This window comes from Crinia signifera, chromosome 5 (genome assembly GCF_055691185.1).
Source record: "Crinia signifera chromosome 5, ASM5569118v1, whole genome shotgun sequence".
Taxonomy (NCBI): Eukaryota; Metazoa; Chordata; class Amphibia; order Anura; family Myobatrachidae; genus Crinia; species Crinia signifera.
In genome coordinates, this window is record NC_139221.1 from 16,062,945 (window position 1) to 16,081,545 (window position 18,601).

The following is an 18,601-nucleotide window of genomic DNA, read 5'->3' on the forward strand; positions in this document are numbered from 1 at the left end:
ATTCAAATGATGCACAAGCGGTTTGTTAAATAGGCATACACGCCATGTTCTTGATATTCGGGCAGGTTTTGCGACTAGAGCACCTTGTTCCCAAAGTCCAAAAGAATGGGGCAACTGCACACAAGACGCTCATGTGCATCATTCTCCCGTAAGCACTGCAGCCATTTCCCACTCCCTGCCGATCTCCCCTGCTCACTGCCTGCTCCATGTCTGTCTCTCTGAAGCGGAGATGGGCAGGGAAGAACCCTGTCCCTGCTCCGTACCGCCCAGCTGAGTGGGACGTGCAAGCAAATGAGACGCTTCTGCATCCCCGCCCCCACCATCCGCCAGCTATGCCAGAAACGCCATGGCGAGTTGGTGGGTTGACTGAGAGGGGTTATATCTGTATGTCATTATGGTATGCAAATATTCCAAACTACAGAAAAATCCAATTTTTTTGCAAGTGATAGTCCACCACACTAATCGCGATACATATGATATCTTGGCAGTGGGGATGCCGGCGGTCAAAACCGACCCCTCCATCCTATACAGAGAATCAGACTGGGTCTCCTCTAGTAACCTAACCCTCTCCATGTACTCCCCTAACCCTCCCTTGCAGCAGCCTAACTCTAATCCTCCCCGCTAGTGCCTAACCTAACCCCTGTACCCTGACTCCCTAAACCCCAGCCCACTGCCTAACCATAAACACCCATGTAAGTGCCTAAACCTAACCCCCCTCCACACAGCCAAACCCTAACTCCCACTGCAGCTTAGCCCTAAGTACCCCAACTTGTGCCTAAACCTAACTCCCCCTCCTCCCAGCCACGTGCACACTTACCGATCAGGATGCCAGCTGTCAGTATTTTAACATCAGCATCTTGATCCTTTTTGAAATTCCGGTGCTGATGTTCTGATGGCATTCGGAATGCTGGCATCAGTATATTGAATGCTGGCATCCTGGCAATTGGGATTCTGGCCGCATCCCCACTGATCTGCTGCAAGTCTCCGTTACAGATTACTTTATTTTTCCCAAATTACTATTAATAATAATAATATCTTGGCACCAGGGCTTCCATAAGGAATTTTGGGGCCCGGGTTTCATTTCCAGTCTACCCTCCCCCCTCCTCACTTGACTTACTATAACCCGGTTCTGGTTCCTGCTCCCCCATCTCCTCTTCTACTGAGCTGCAGCCCAGAGAGCAGTTTTTTTTCAATTCAGGCGGCCAATTAAAATGCAGCACTGGCTGGTGAGCTTGCTTACTGGAAGCCGCTCTGATTGGCTGCTGGTACGCAAGCTCTGTTTGGCTCAAGAGCAAGTGCAGTATTGCCCGCCGACGTCCTGGGTTGAATAAGTCTGTGCTCCAGGACCTGCTTTGTTCAGCGCACTGAGTGCAGCAAAGCAGAGGCTGTTGGGGGGCGGGGGGTTTGTGGTGGGCAAAATTAGCTGCCTGGGCCCTTCCAGAGGCCAGGGCCCAGGACAGCTGTACCCACAGCACCCCCCTTTTGGAGGCCCTGCTTTGCACCACAATATTTCCGCATCTGCATCTCCCAAAAAATAAGTCAACGGTCAACATGAGTTTTTCACATTTCTTTGACCCGAATGTTGAGATAGTGTACCGCTGTGCTCGCCATGCTATTCTATTCTCCCTTCATGCCCTGGTGTATGGTAGGGCATGAAATACAACCCGTACGCACATGTTGGCTCAAAAAAAACCTATGAAAAACTCTTATCGACCTTTTGACTATCGACCTTGCCATTGTCGTCCTAATGCTTGTTGACCTTCCAATCCTGTCAACCTTAGCCATGTCAACCTATTTCATTTGTATACCTAAGCCAAGTCGACCTCCAGTGGTCGATCAAATGCTTGTCGACTCCAAATTGGTCAACCTTATGACCGTGTCCCAAAAATAATGCAAGTGAATGGGCGCTGTCTGACTAGAGTCATTTTGAGCTACGCTTTGTTTGAGCCCTTTAGGTAATCAGGCTACAGGAACAATATCTGTTAATGTGTGATAATATAGCTGTCTGCTGTTCTGCAACATCGTAAAATGCGGAACATTACCGACTGGGGCTGAGTAACTACAGTCATAAAAGCCGCCGTAAAATTTGTACAAACTGAGACTATTGTTTAAAATTTCATCTCCCCGCAATAGGTAACAAATGCGTCCTCCCTAAACACAAGTTCAAACATAAATATGAAATGCAAGATACAATTAATAATAGCGGTTTGTGAAAGAAATAGATTTACAAACTATTTCTCTGCTGTCTAAAATGTCACTGGTGACAAAGGAATGACTAGTGGGCATATTGCCCGTAGCAACCAATCAGATTCATTAATAGAAGCTTTATTAATATTACTCCTTAGAGCAGAGATTTTCAACCTTTTTCAACTCGCGGCACACCCAATAAGATTTTAAAAATTGCCAAGACACACCATCAGACCCCACTGAGAAAAACACATTGGCCACACAGGGAAAAAAACAAACACATTGGTCCCCATATGAAAAAAAATCACACTGGTCCCCACAGATACCAAAAATAAAATACATTGGCCCTCACATTAAAACAATATCACATTGGTCCCAACACAAATAGAACACCTATTGACCCCAAGATGAGCATGGTACAATCTGCAGAACACAGGAGAGACCTTATGGCAATGCCAGTTGGTTTTATTGTGTAGTGCCCCAGGGGGTAGAGATAAAAATTCCCTCATGTGAACACCAAACAAGTCGCTGCCCTTATGTTCTCTTAGGGAGCTAGTAGGGAGAGTATAACAGCAGGACACCCAAGCAGCTCCTCACCTAGCTATGACTCATGTCCTATGCAGTCTCCAGGCAGCTACTTAAGCGATGAGCCCTTAGACCGGGGACACCAGGACTGACACTAACACCATCGATGTGAGGCCTTAGAGTTTGATCGTCCACCATGTTGGTGAATTTTTTGTCTGTGTTCTTTGGTGGCTCTTTGCGTGGTACACTGCTGGTGGAATTGCATCATTGCTGGCTGATTCATGTGGCACAGGAGGTGGTAGCGGGTGGCTGACTGGGGTTGGCTAATGTCACAACCCAATGGGTGTCCTAGTAAGTGGTCTTGTTACTGGTGCTATCTCTCAATGTGACGTGTCTGGTGTCATGAATGTGCGGCTAATGGAGGTATAATATTTGGACACCTCATCTACAGTTCTCTTTATTTCCACGTAATCATCCCTGGCGTCACTCACCGCCAGCGGTCTGCGTGTGTGTGCCGGGTCCCGGAACAGAGCTCTCCTGTCCAGCGTCTGCAGCGCTGAAAAGGAAATAGAAACATCCGCTCTTTGAAAGGACTCTGGGACACCTTTTGTTTTGCTGTTTTTACCTGTTTATCTGTCTGTTGGATATCGTTAATAAATTCGTTTTTTGGACCTTGGAGTGTGGATTCAAAAGATACTGTTACCATACCTCCCAACTGTCCCGATTTCCGCGGGAAAGTCCCGATATTCGGGGACGTTCCCGCGTCCCGCCCGGGGCCGCCATTGTCCCGCGGTGGGGGGGGACAGTTGGGAGCCCCCCCAGCCTGCCAAGAATAGACGCTGTGCGCATGCGCACATCGTCTATTCAGCGCCGACGAGCGGCGAAAATGGGGGCGTGGCCTCGCGGCAGTGCCGCGATTATAGACCACGCCCCCTTCCCGATAGGCCACGCCCCCCGAAAAATCACCGTGCGCCTCCGGCGCGCACCCTGTCCCGACCAGGCACCTCCAAAAGTTGGGAGGTATGTGTTACGGGCACGCGTGACAGTACTATAAAGTAAGTCCTGGCTTTCCTCTTATACTGCAAGTGATATTTATGCACGTGAGGGGACTGATCCTTTTAAAAGAAACTGCTATGTGAAGGCGAGAATGGAGTTTTAAGTAAGTGTGGTTCTCACAGCCCACCAAGTTGCTTCATCCGTACCCTATGTCTCCTGCTCACAACGCAAGTTTCTGAGTTATCCTGCGCTGGTTGTTTCCCTATTTTACATTTTGATAGTTATAATGGTGCTTGTGAGCTACTGGAGGTGCACCCTGTACCATAGACGTGCAAATTACTGGGTGCCGCTCTGGGACTTACTCCCTCCACTACATTGACTACCCCCACCACCACCTCTCTGGGACATAGACTACTTATCTTGGTGGCCAAGGCGAGCAACCTATGTCTCAGAATAAGGGGTGGAGGAGTTAGTCTGTAATCCGGTGGAGGGGAGAAGTCTATCTATCTATCTATCTATCTATCTATCTTTCTATCTAGCCACGCATCCATCATGCAACTTAGCTTTCTAAGGGCGTGCAGACTTAGACATACGCACCTTCCCTAGTTATGGGCAAACTTGCTCAACCAAGTTCATACTCAAGTAGCCCTGCAGATTCCCGAAAATCACAGATAACAATTTATGGCAATCTGCGCATGCGCACAAGTGTCTGCGTGATCCCTTAAACTGCCATCATCCTGCAAAAAAAGCAGTCTAAGGGCCAAGGGGGGCGGTGATGGTCAACCATTGCGGGGGAGGCGGCAGCATGATGTCACAGGCAGCTGCTGCAACCCAAAAAATGGCCACCCAACGATTAGCTTCACAGATAGCAGGTATAAGCGGACGACCTTGCCCTGTACTGTGCAGCCCCCGCCAGTCTAGTGGTCAGCAGTTGTATTTTAGCAAATCTTTGCAAAATTACGACTGATCCTGAATTAGGCCTTTTGTGCAAAAATAACGCTCAGCAGTATAGAGGAATCTGGCTACATTGAATTTATTTCTTCATATATTTTCTTATTGAAAGGCGAAACATGAAGGGGTAAATTTGCTAAGATGGGAGTTCTATTTCAGATGTGATGTTGCTATGGGAAACCAATCAGAATCTACTTCTTATTTATTTAGCACCTCATACAGTGGCGTAGCTATCGTAAGGCAGCCCCCGCTGCCGCTTGGGGGAGCGGAGGGCAGCAGGGGCGCTGGCACCCGCATACCCCGTGGGGTCTGCAGGGAGCACGCCGCCTGGCAAAAAAACTGCAGTGCAGGGACTCGGAGGTGCTGTCCCAAGCTGTCAGTCAGTGGCGCCGGCAGCAGGAACTCCACGACCCCTCCACTCCACCTCTCACATCCACTCTTTGAGGTGACGGTATGTAGCCTGTGAGTACTTGTGTCCCCTCCGGTAGCTATCTCCTCCCCCTCCTCTGCCCGGGACCTTCCTCCCCTCCCCTCCTAGAAGAAGTCACAGGTGGCTCCATACCCTAGAGTCGGATTAAGGGCCCCCCTGCTGCTGCTCGTCTCCTCCTGCACTGCCACGCAGCGCCGGCTCAGCTGTCACTAGCACACCAGGGAGCGGGATGTGCAGTGCTGCAGATCGGATCCATAAGAGAGATCTGATCTGCAACGCTGCTCTGCACTCCCGGCTCCCTGCTGTGCTGAGTGACAGGGGGAGCCGAGCGGCTCCAGGGCGGTAGAGTATGGAGCCACATATAGTGTTAGGTGCATTATAAAGGGGGGGGGGGGCAGAAAGTTTTTCCGCAGAGGGAGCAAAATTTATAGTTAAGCCACTGACCTCATAGCAGCATCCCATCTTCTTCAGCAGAACTCCTATCTTAGTAAATTCCCCATTAATTCTCTTTCTGAAAAACACTCTCCGGCCCATCCGCCATTTAAGTGATGTTTTAAGAACCTATTTTCTATTTTCAATATGTTGAATATTTTTGTAGAAATGACATAAAACTTTCTTTCAGCACAATTAAATCTTTTACCCAGATTTCTTGATATATGAGTAAGTTGTTCTCACATAACCTGCTCTCACTGAAACGCGGCAAGTTAGCGACGTCTTCCAATTACTGTATTAAATAGTTTTGTCAAGAATTAATGATTTCATTCTGCCAAATAAATTACTTTTGTGCAAATACTGAAGCATGTTTCTCTTCTGTTATCTTAGACACCGTCCCCTAATCCCAAACCATCTCCTGGAGAACATTAAGATATGCCTGTAGCTAAAATTACATATTTTTTCTGCAGCAATTTTAGTATATTTAAAGGGGAAAACATTTCCTTCCATGTAAGCAGCATGGTTTGATCTTTCGGGGCCAATATAAACTGTTTACTCTGTTTCATTGGTGTCGGGAAAATGGGAAATTCATTTTACTTGTGTAATCACCCTAATGTCTGTTCAAGGCAACAGCCATGACAAGAACATTCAGATACAGTTTACCAAGTGGTCCATTCAGATTAACGGTGGTTAAATTTAACAATGACAACCAAGAAACAACAAAAAATGATTTCCTTCTACGACATATTCATATTAACAAAACCATTATACAATACTATAAACAATGACTCAGAATCAGAAAACGGGACACTTAAGCCGGATACGCACTTGACCAGTGGTCAGGGAACAGGGGAAGATTACCCCAAATGGGGTACAAATTTAATTCCTGGGGGTAATGGACAGTCACGCTGCCAATACACAGCCAGGCATTCATATGAATCTATATGCATGCCCGGCTTTGTCTCAGCAGCGCGACTGTCCATTACCCCCAGGAATTTCATTTGTACCACACATGTGTGTGGTACAAAATTTGTACCATACACAGCCATACATGGTAATCATCATCATTGGCTGCCAGGCTGTGTACCGTACTAGCAGGATATATCATCAATATCCGGGGGTACAGAATGTATTACAATTATACGATTTTCTTCCTTTGAAATGAAGCAGGTAACGTCGGCGTATCTAAATATATTTTGGAGTAAAAAGTAAGTTCACTGACCCCTGCACTAGACAATATTTTAAACACATTTGCCCATAATGACCATTCATTACAACAAATTCTTTAAATCATCTAGTGTGTACCTATTACATTACTAGCAATGAGTGCTTCCGTGGGTAGGGGTGCAGACGGGCCCTGGTGAAATGGGGAGTGGCCAATGGGAGGAGGTGTGACCATGTCCCTGTTTGAAAAAAAAAAAAAAAAAACTTAGCAGGGGGTGCAGCCCAAGCTGCCTCTCTCCTCAGCTCAGCACATGGCACTGTGCCGGGCTGTGGAGAGAGGCTGTGCTGCAGCGGCAGCCTGTCCTCTCCACTCCCACTGCCTGGCTCTCTACAGTGGTGGAGGGGGGAGTGTGCCTGGGTTCCTCAATCAGACCCTAACCTAGATAATATGTTCTTGACCTCCCTCTCTGTGCCAATGCCCATGGGTACCAAGTTGTACGTTCTGGGTCGGATTTTGAGTCAGACACTTCTTATAGTAAAGCTAGTACATGCCCCTCTATGCCAACTATCCATCCTTCTTTATTCATAGTGCAGCTATAAGACATGGTTTTGGGATCAGTGCAAACTCCTACCCATATTCTTCTGGGGAGCTTCCGTTAGCTTCCAATGCCAGACTCCACAGCACGCTCTAGGGAAGATGAGTATTAAACCTGGTGAAGAGATAAAGTGGAGATACTGTAAAGTGGAAGGAGATAACGCACCAGCCAATCAACTCCCAACTGTCATATTTCAAACACAGCTGATTGGCTGGTATGTTATCTCCTTCCACTTTATCTCTTCGCCAGGCTTTATACATCTGCCCCTATCTGTTGTGCCACTGGTGCACCATCACCATTGCTAGGCATGCACGCTAGCCACAATGTTGGGGGGGATCCTGACATTGGCGGCACGCATGTGCACTGACAATTATGGGACGCATTGTGCGCAGCAATAATCTCCCGCGAGCCGATCGGCACCTTGCCGGGCAGCAGGATCATATGCAAAACATTGCATGCGGTCCTTTCACATGTGATTTATCAAATGCAACCCCCTGTTCCCCACTGCCAGGAAGGGGTTCCAAGTGGGACCTACATGCAATTGAATACAATTACATGCAGCCTAGCGAATCTGAATCAGGCCCCATTTCCACAGTGTACTTGCCAGACACATTTTAGCTCGAGCGAGACTCAAAACCAAAACATTATGAAGTTATCCGACAAAGAAAATGTAAAAAAAATGAATTTCCAATGTTTTGCAGCGATAGGGTAAAGTGAGGACTGAATCTCTCATTTTATTGGTGCTGTAAAGTAATGCTATTTTTTGGCATGTGAATCATTTATTTTACAAAGGCTTTTTACTTATTAGATTTAGACTGAACAACAGCCAGATTGAATGAGATCTTGAACATTCTGTACTTTAATACAGTATGTTACACATTTCCGCTGCTTACTTGGAAGAGCCAACCTGCCAATATCACCACACATGGGGACTGATGCAGCTACCAGGGTGAGTATATACAACTGTATGCAGCTATAGATGATTAAAAGCCATAGGCAGGGTTCAGGTGCGTAAGTTCATCTCAGTCGCCAAGTTGGAGTTTGGCGCTCCCCCAAATATGGTGTATCTCAACATTACCATGTGTTTATCATCTTAGACAGAGTCCATGCTAATGCAGAGCAGGCTGAGTGGTACCAGGTTTGAGCCATCCTGTCCTTTATAGTAGATGTTAGTAGAGATACTGGTTTAGAGCCAATTAACTTCAGGTGCACCGCAGAGATCCATTGGAAGAGCATTGGTCACACTTGTATCCCGCTGTGAACCACACACATACTGCAGGTGCCCCTTCAGGGCTTGGAGCCCGGAGGCTGGAGCCTCCATTGTCTTTGGGAGTTACGCCCCTGGTAGGGTGTAACAATTAAGTGTGTTTACACGTAGGCTATGTTTGTGAGTGTGTCTAGTCCAGAGTTGCAGGATATTCATTCATTAATCACATGGTTGGTGAAAATGTGCACTGATAATGGTGATATCGGTTTGAACAAGCGGATTCATAAGGGTGGCCAATTGCATAGATTAGCGCAATTCAGCATACATGCAAAAATACGAGTAAAGGGCCTAATTCAGACCTAATCGCTGCAGTGCGAATTCACTTAACTGCTGATTATGGATGAACTGTGCATGCGTAGGGGCCGCATCGTGACTACTGCAAAGAATAACGGAATGACTGCCATAGGCATGTAGTGGGTTAAACATTCAAGGCTGTGTGCACCTAGGGAAGCATGTGACTCCGATCCAATTAGGAAACAGGGAAGGGCAGAGTTATCTGGGGATATTAGGGTCAGGAAAGGAGGAGTCTTCTTCTCTTTCTTATGGGCAGAGTTAGCTGGGGATATTAGGGTCATGAAAGGAGGAGTCTTCTTCTCTTTCTTATGGGCAGAGTTAGCTGGGGATATTAGGGTCTGGAAAGGAGGAGTCTTCTTCTCTTTCTTATGGGCAGAGTTATCTGGGGATATTAGGGTCAGGAAAGGAGGAGTCTTCTTCTCTTTCTTATGGGCAGAGTTAGCTGGGGATATTAGGGTCAGGAAAGGAGGAATCTTCTTCTCTTTCTTATGGGCAGAGTTAGCTGGGGATATTAGGGTCAGGAAAGGAGGAGTCTTCTTCTCTTTCTTATGGAATTCCGGTGAGTGGCTGCTATTTACCTGGGCTCCGGCTTTAGCTTTTTGGGGATGCGCATGATTTAAATAACTGTTTTTGTTACTGCTACTTTTTTCCTACGCTAGCTGTTTGCAACGTGAATGACAGGAAGTAGTCATCTGGGGGGGGCGTTAACCGGACGATTAATGAGAGTGTTGCGAAAAACGCTAAACATGCCCAAAAACATGATGGGAGTGTCAGGGAAAATACAGGCATCCAAGTGTTCAAGGGGAGGTTGTGTGACGTCAGCTCAAAGCCGGATATGTCTGTATTCATCGCAGCCGCAGAGTGAGCCCAGGGCTACGCAGCGCTTACAATGAGTGGTGACCAGTGTAAAAACTATTCAATGGCGAGCGGGATTTGGACATTTGTGCTCGGGTACAAATTCTTTGCTAGCCATTCACATCCATTTGTGCAACGAGCGCACTAATTCGCAAGGTGGGTATTCACTATATCGGAGCGTTGTCTACCTGTTCAATCGCGCAGCAGCAAACAGGTCTGAATTAGGACTTTAGTCCTGTGCACATAAGGCCTAATTCTGAAAATTTAAGATCGACATGCCTTTGTTCTCCGTTGCCTAAGCTGAACCATCACTGACCCCCCCCCCGACCTCCCCAATACCTATTATTATTATTATTATTATTATTATTATTATTATTATTATTATTATCGTTTATCATCACTTAGACTGCAGTTTAAAACCTTCCACTGTGCAGAATAGTGAAAATCGCCTATCGCCCTCTTAAACTAAGGGCCTGATTCATGGATGCGTTTTGCGCATGTGCAGTTGGAACTGAGCATACGCAGAAGACTCTGGCGTAGACGCGACTGTGCTCCTAGTGCATCTTATGCCATATAATGACAAATACAGTATATGAGCCCACATCGCTATGCACTATTTTTCTAAGAGCAATTATTTAAAAAGCGTACACCTATCACAGTGATTGATGTCAGTCTTTTACATTTCAAAAATATACATTACATTCAGCATAGTGGTTAGACATTAGAGAATAATGATTCCCAGCCAAGATAGAGACATTCTCTTCTCGTAGTTCCCCTACGCACAAGTCTCTGAGCGCCTTATTTCCCAGGCTCACATATAAATTATTACTAGAATGCTGCGAACAAAGTTTGTAAATGCAGATTTAAAAAAATAAAATACTTTTTATTGATTGCATCTGAATAGCAAAGGGTCTTGCTTACCTTGATAAATGATGTGAAATCCCTGTTTGTTCTGTGAATAATCACTATGGAAATACAAGATGGTCTCATGGGTTGTGCTGAACAGCGAGGCAGGTACCTGAGGGCCACTTAATCTGCCAATTACCGAGCCAATGTCTGCAGATCCGCTCCGTACTTCTAGGTAATCGTGTATTGTTTCGGTGGAGAAATTGACAAATTGTAGATGCACACCTGATAAGATAAATCACGTACGTTGCATTACTTAACGATACATTTAATTAAAGGAGCAGATTTGAAACACGCTTCAAGCTGTTTATTGCTCGACTGCTGTTTTTTTATGGATTGTGAGCATTTTTTGTTGGTGGGGGGTGGTGGCACACAGCTCAGGAACTAAAGATTGTGAGAAAAACTTCATTATTGTTACGTTAAATAGGAAACAACCTACAGGTACATAAAAATAAATAGAAAATCATTTGGATACCTTGTCCTATGATATTCCTTATTATATGTGCAATAGCTCTAATAATTGGAAATGGGGGGGGGGGGCTTTAATTGAGTCTGAAATTGCAAAAGTGAAGATGTTTTGGAAAGTTTTGCAAAGTGCTGATTACTATTAAACATTAGACAATATGCTCTTTTAGCCTGATTCAGAAATGATCGATGGGCTGTGAGTTCTCAGAGCCCACCAATCAGGTACAGATGGAGCCCCTCTTTTTCATTGCCGGCACTCGCCAGGACATCCCGTTGGTGAGCACTGGTGCAGAGGGACTTCATTAGGCTGGGATGCGCAAACGTCTCTCACACCCACGAGTCCCAGTCAGTCGGCGGTTGGGCATCTGGACCCTGCCTGTCTCTGCTTCAGGGAGATGGGCAGGGTTAGGGGGGGGGGGGTTCGTGGAGGCGGTGGGGACTGGGGAGCTGGCAGATGGCGGAGGGGATCTCTGTTGGAACGGGGCGCACAAGCGTCTCCTGCGCGCGCCCCCTTCACACGGCTGGCGGGGCCTGGAGGATGGCGGGAACTGCCAATAGAATCACCAAGCCCCTGGAAGCATCTGTAAATGCCACTACATACCGCCTTGCACAAAGGAAACCACCAATGTGCATGGCTGCAAAATGACCGCAGCCGTGCACATGGAAGGGTAAACCATTCTGAATCATTCACCATCAAATTATTTTCCCCACCATTTGTTGTGCCGAGTAAGCCAGGACTTACTCGGCGCTGCAATGGCCATGGAGAGAAGGAAGCCACTGAAGTAGCCAGCATCTCTCCCTGGCACCTGTCAATCAAGTTGCGTACCGCCAGCGATGGCTAGCCATTGCTGGCTTTGTCAGCAGGGACAGTTTGCTCATGTGCGCTGTGTACTGTGAGCATACACGGTTGTTCAATAAATGCTCGGGCTGCAAAATTGCAGCCCAGCAATTGGATCTGAATCAGGCCCTATGTACGATATTGTTAATGATTTCCCTTGAACTCGCCAGGACAAAATATATCTTCAGTGACCATATCCAGGAGTATTGCATGTACAGTATAGATGACAGAGGGGGTCATTGACCCGTGGGAATGCGCATCGGCCATAGTAATGCACAGAATACGACATGTCGCACATTATTTACAGTAACTGTGCTGTGCATCACTTCATCAATGCTTCAACTTTATCACACCAACAAAGAGAATAGAAATACCGCAGACAGAGATAAGCGTAAGGGCAAAGGGTAAGCATATGGGTGCAGATGGACACATGGATTTTTAAAGGATCTGTAAATCAGGTATAGAAACCCTCATACCCACATAGTTTGGCAGGGAAGACAGGTCTCACTAACATCTTAAAACCCACTAGGAGTAGAATGCACTGATATTGTAGTAGCGCTACAGAACCTTTGGCCAGGAGTCGTGGAAGACATTACACAATGCTAAATAGAGTATATGGTATCTACAGTTTAGGCTAAGAGTCTTGGAAGACACTACACAATTCTACATATGTTAGCTCTGCCTTTGAGTTATGGAAGACATTACACCTAACTACATATGGTAGCTCTACTTTGGGTAGGAATTATGGAAGACATTATGGTAGCTTTGTTTCTTTGTAGGAATTTTGGAAGACATTACACCACAGTACCTATGGCTGCTCTGCCTTTGAGTTGGAGTTATGGAAGGCACTACACAATACTTCATATGGTAGCTCTGCCTTTGGGTAGGAATTATGGGAGACATTACAACATAGTACTTATTGTACAGTAGCTCTGCCTTTGGGTTGGAGTTGTGGAAGACACTAATCAATTTGCGTTATGGAGGACATTACACCATACTATACTGTAAATGGTAGCTCTGGCTATGAGTTATGGAAGATACAGTACTACACTATTCTCCTTTTATTTACTATACATTTTGAGAGCATACACAATAATATACCGTATAAGCATTTTTTGTACTGGATTTAAACTGAAAGGCTATTGCTTGATTATGGTCAATACAGCAAAGGCGTCTAGTTGACATACTCCTGTAGTCTATAGTGTAGGCAACTCTTGACCTCTCTATGTATGATAAGTCAAGAGTCTTCCAACACAGTGAACACACTTGTAGCCATGCACAGGGGCAGGGGGACAGACTGGCGGGGCAGTGTTGACCTGATCGATTGGCTCCGAACACTTACAGCCAAGTGATCAGTTCTGAATCGGCCCAAAATTCTGAAACTTGTCTTTCTGTCCTTAATATAAATGATCGCTCTAACCTGAGCAGACTAGTTTCAGAAGTGGAAGGATAATGAAGAGACTTTGGTAAATGTTGGTAAATGTTGCAATGATGATGGCACTAAGGAAACTCGTATTTGGCTTTTAGTGTTAAAAAATTGTTGGTCTAGACAAGGTAGAACATATGTACTGTATGAATTATTCCTTCCTTTGTATTCTAGTCAAGACAATGTTTCGTTCTCATAAGAAATGCTTTGTTCTGTCAACTAAATAAGTGGTAAGATCAGTCAGTGAACTGAATGTACATATGTGTGAAAACAAAAATACACTATTTTATTTTTATATCAAATTCCGAGACATCTACAACATGTTATTATAATTTATTTACAAGGTGCCACAAGTGGTTCGCAGCAACATACATATGAGTAGACACCTACCAAACCCAATGGGTAGTTTGATGGTCCATGTGCAGTCTAAACTACTTGGATAGTTTCCAGGAAATCCAGGGCTGAGTATTACACCACTAAAGTCAGACATAGCCCCACCGCACTGAGCTGGAAGAGAGTGACAAACCATTATATTTAATCTCAACAGGTGATGAACTAGTCAATAGTCAACTTTTGTTTATTAATCACATTTACGCAATGCAAAGATAAAATATAAAAGTCAAATCCATTCATAAAACTATAAAAGGCCAGGAAATAAATCTACGTCAAGAGAAATAATCTTGCAACTGAAAATACCGATGGAGCTCCACCATGTTGTGAGTGTAACATGCGTGCCAAAAGGTGCGCAACCACTGCCATGCTCATGCATTGAAGTCACACACCCGTGGCTCATATAAAGCATTAGGGAGAACATGGTGAAGCATTTTGATCTTGTGCCATGGTGCGGCTTGCTGAGCCATATGGGCAAAAGCGGGGATATCACAGTGCAGATGAGTGCGGGATTGTTCATTGGGGGTCAAGTTCTGTTATATTTATAAACATCTTAGCAAATGAACAGCTCTGTAATTGACTGTAATCAATGTTCTTAGGAAATAACCATTGAATTCCACCTATTAGCAACAATTAAAGCTTTGAGATTTATTGATCATTAATTATAATTATAATTTTGGACAAAAACATTTTACACAGCTGCTTACATTTACTATGTTAATCAGATAAACTGACAAGATCATTTCAATAATTTGCACTTACCAATGCAAATAGGGATAGGATAGTTCCATCTTCTCACTGGACCAGGCATACATGTAATGTGAGAATGACCCTGCGGAAAACATAGGAATGTTGAGAAATCATCTAGTGACATGGATGATTCTGCTAGGATCATATTAGAAAAATACACCATGCTGGTACAGTATGTCCACTATGGCCACCACCAAGATGAGGAAACGGAGCACAGGAGGAATCTGGCATCAGCAGACACCAACAGAGAAGATTGTCATTGAGAGTTTAGAGATTTAGAGCAGGTTGAAGTCTACTGCTGGGTGGACATTCAGTACCATGGCCCTTATTCTGGTTGGTGCGGTAATGTCCGTGTGCATTCGTGCCGCCGATGTTTTGTGTCTGCGCATGTGCAGAGGCGTCTCTGCGCATGTGCAAACGGGACGCACGGCCAAATTCCGCATGAAATGTGTACACTACGAACAGGGGGTGGAGAGGGGCGTGAAGGGCTGTTTGGCTCATTACCATATGCATACGCCCCACGTTTCATGGGCGTTCCCATGAAAACGCTGGGCGTACGTATGGTAATGCGGCCGTGACGCACATGTAGGGGGCGGACATATGACATTGCCGGATGTCAGCTGCCCACCCAGATCCCTGCTTTTGCACGGAGAAATTCCCGTGTGGTCTGAGGTTTGCGGGAGCTGGCGAACCACTCGGTCCTGCATTCGATGTTCTGCGACCATCGAATGATGGGGGAGGTTCCAAGAGATGGAGGAGGTGTATCCGTAAGAAATACACTCGTGCTCCGTGCGGTCAGCGGCTTACCGCATTCGGACGGAGTGAGCGATCCGTACGAAAGGCGGGGTTTAGGACGCACGGTCCTGGCCGCATATTCGGCTCCGGCCGCACCGACCAGAATAAGGCCCAAGGTTTGGGATAAATTGTCTAAGAAAACATTAACCTAGAATATTTAGATATGGCATCCACTTGTATGGTCAATAGTAACCATGTCGACATTCAAAGAGGCAACATAAAAATGTCAGCATGGGGACCAGTGGCCAACCCAGTCCTCGGGATCTACCAACAGGTTATGTTTTCCAGATAACCGGTGAATCTGTACAACAGAGGTAGCCAAACCTGTCCTCAAGATCTACCAACAGTTCATGTGTTTCAGGCAACCTGTGGATCTATAGAAGAAATGAATGCAGCAGTTTTGAAAATGTGACAATTAGTAATGACTACACCTGTGCTCCAGCTAGGTGATTTGAAAAACATGGACCGTTGGTAAAACTTGCTGACCTGCTGCATCCTGAAAGTCCACTCATATTGACACCCCAATGTCGACTTGATGACTGTAAACATGCTGTTGACAAATAATTCCACACACTATTTAACTAATGCCATTATTCTTTTACCTATTGAATGGTCCAAAACATCTTTAATCATCAGTCTACTACAGAGGTTCCGAAACATTGTCCGAATGGTCCCATATATCCATGAGTGCTCAGAGGTAACTTCATTAGAATTTAGTGAATCGGATTTAACTATCTGTACTAAGCCTTGTATATACTTAAAACCTGGACTGTTGGGCTGCCTTGAGGAACGCGTTCTCTGGTCTACAATTAAAAATGACCATCAATAATAATTTCTGTAGGAACACATCTGAAATGAATAAAATGAGCTGTTTTGCATTACCTGAAGGGAGTACCCCTGGTCACAATTAAATGACACCACATCCCCAACCATATATCGGTCACCGACTTTTATCCCGTTACTTGGCATTAGTGGTTCCGGACACGAGTCAAGGCCTATAGCTGAAAAACAGAAAAAGTACTATTGTCAACTTGACACCAGTGACAGCACAGATGGGGGTACATTTAATAAAGCTTCTAAAAATTAAAAGAGGTGATGTTGCCTATAGCAACCAATCAGATTCTTTCAAATCTCTATTGAGTCCTGATTGGTTGCTATGGCAACATTACTTCTTTTCATCTTTAGAAACTTTATAACATTTTTCCCCTGGTCTGTACCCAACCAACTGTTTTTCAGTTAGGAACAAGGCAGCAGTAACATCTGGAGCCCTAAATGTCATGAAAGTTCAGTCGTTACTTTTGGCACTTTAAGAAAGGTTAACATACAGTACAAAAATGGATAAAATCAATTATTCTCACATTTCTAGTGGTGCACTGTACATTAAGGCAGGGTAGAGTTAAGCTATAAAGAACACCATGTAGGGTATAGACAAATTCGTATCTTTATATTCATGGCATTTTAAGGCATATGGCATATTTATTTATTAACAGTTTATTATATAGCGCACACATATTCCGCAGCGCTTTACAGAGAATCATTGAACATTCACATCAGTTTCTGCCCCAGTGGAGCTTACAATCTATATTCCCTACCACATGTACATGCACACACAGACATTCTAGGGTTAATTTTGTTAGGAGCGAATTAACCTACAGCTGCCCATAGAAGGTCCGTTCCCGGACCGTCCATTCTGTACTATGAGATGCACGCTCCCGTGCATCTCATCGTACGGTACAAAAAGTATGTGCTGCACATGGGCAGCTTACCAGTATATTTTTAGATTGTGGGAGGAAGCCATGGTGGGAATCAAACCCATGACCTCAGTGCTGTGAGGCAGTAATGCTAACCATTATACCGTCCATGCTGCCCATATGGTTATGTGTAGTTATTCTATTGATGGACAGTTTGCGTTGGATAGCAGCAAATCAGGAAAAGTTGGGGTGGGATTTTTAGGATTTATATAACTAGTCTGCTGGTGGAAACATCCTCCTACCCCTGTATTCCTCACCCTCTATTTCCTTGTTGTTGTAGTGTGCTTGCATTGTGCCTGCTTTTGTTGGGGTTGATACTGTTTGGTGGGACAGCGTTGTTTTTCCGTGGAAGTCTTCGGTTTGTAGAATTGTGTGTAGCACCAACTCTTTGGAAGTAAAGCACCCCATACATTAGGCAGACTTGTCTTAGGAACGAGTCAGACCCAACTCTCCTGCGAACCGCCTGGCAGCTCCCTGGGAGACTCACATACAATTTGGCACTTCATGTGCCATTTTTGACATGTGATAAATCGCATGCAGGCGGTGGGTGCAGCGGCGGTGCTGGTGGGTGCAGCGGTGGTGCCGGTGGGGGGTGGGGAGGTTTGTGGGGCGGGCAGTGGGTGCAGCGGCGGTGATCATCAGTGCAGCGGGCGGGCAGCGGGTACAGCAGCGGTGATCATCAGTGCAGCGGGCGGGCAGTGGCAGCTATTAGAATTTTAAAATAGTGTGTCATATGACTGGCTGGCTGAGATAGAGCACTCTCAGCCAATCAGTGGCCTCCTTCCCTTCTGCCGCTGATTGGCTGAGAGTGCTCTATCTCAGCCAATCAAAATCTGGCCAGTCATTTGACACATTATTTTAAAATTCGAATAGCTGCCGCTGCCCGCCCGCTAAACTGATCATCACCGCCGCTGCACCTGCTGCCCATTGCCCGCCCCACTGCTCCTCACCAGCACTGCCACTGCATCCGCCGGGCAGTCATTTATTTTAACATTCTAATAGCCTCCGCTGCCCACTCGCTGCCGGAGGATGGACGTTATCATACATCCTGCACGTCCGACCTCCTGATCCGATCCGATGCGCACAGGATTGTGCATCGGATCCGATCAAATATCACACACGTGCGATTTTGGGCCGATTTCACCCGATTTATCAGGCTAAGTGCATAGTCTATAGGCACCTTTAGGTGAGGGGTCCTGCTCTAATTGTGTTTGTAGAACATTTCTACCTAGCCCAGTAAACCTGGATACACACAATAAGATTACATACCTCCCAACATGACCCTCTCTAGGAGGGACACAATGCTCTGTTCCTGGACTTCCCTCTTAATGTATGATTGCCATCACCTGTGGTGAAACACCTTTCTTATTAGATAACCTGTTCAAAACAGGTGACAGCAATCATAAAGTAAGAGGAAAGTCTAGGAGTAGAGTAGTTTGTCCCTCCTGGCATAGGTCATGTTGGGATGTATGAGATAATCTTTAGAATCTGACTGGTTATAATGAACATTTGGTAATGGATGGGAACAAATAACAGTTGACAGTTTGCTCCCTAACATGGAAAACAGATAAAAATGGTCATTC

The 18,601-nt window shown here is 45.5% G+C and overlaps 1 protein-coding gene across 6 annotated transcripts in view; it reads right to left on the reverse strand.

Annotated features, from left to right (window-relative positions):
• CSMD3 (CUB and Sushi multiple domains 3) overlaps positions 1 to 18,601 on the reverse strand; it is a 969,186-nt gene that overhangs the window by 185,578 nt on the left and 765,007 nt on the right. For all 6 annotated transcript variants that reach the window (XM_083186712.1, XM_083186713.1, XM_083186711.1 and 3 more), the window contains 4 exons: positions 16,150 to 16,268; positions 14,485 to 14,554; positions 13,723 to 13,839; positions 10,619 to 10,828 (listed from right to left, as the gene is read on the reverse strand). In XM_083186712.1, coding sequence (XP_083042838.1) covers positions 10,619 to 10,828; positions 13,723 to 13,839; positions 14,485 to 14,554; positions 16,150 to 16,268 — 516 coding nt within the window. The remainder of the gene's footprint in view (positions 1 to 10,618; positions 10,829 to 13,722; positions 13,840 to 14,484; positions 14,555 to 16,149; positions 16,269 to 18,601) is intronic.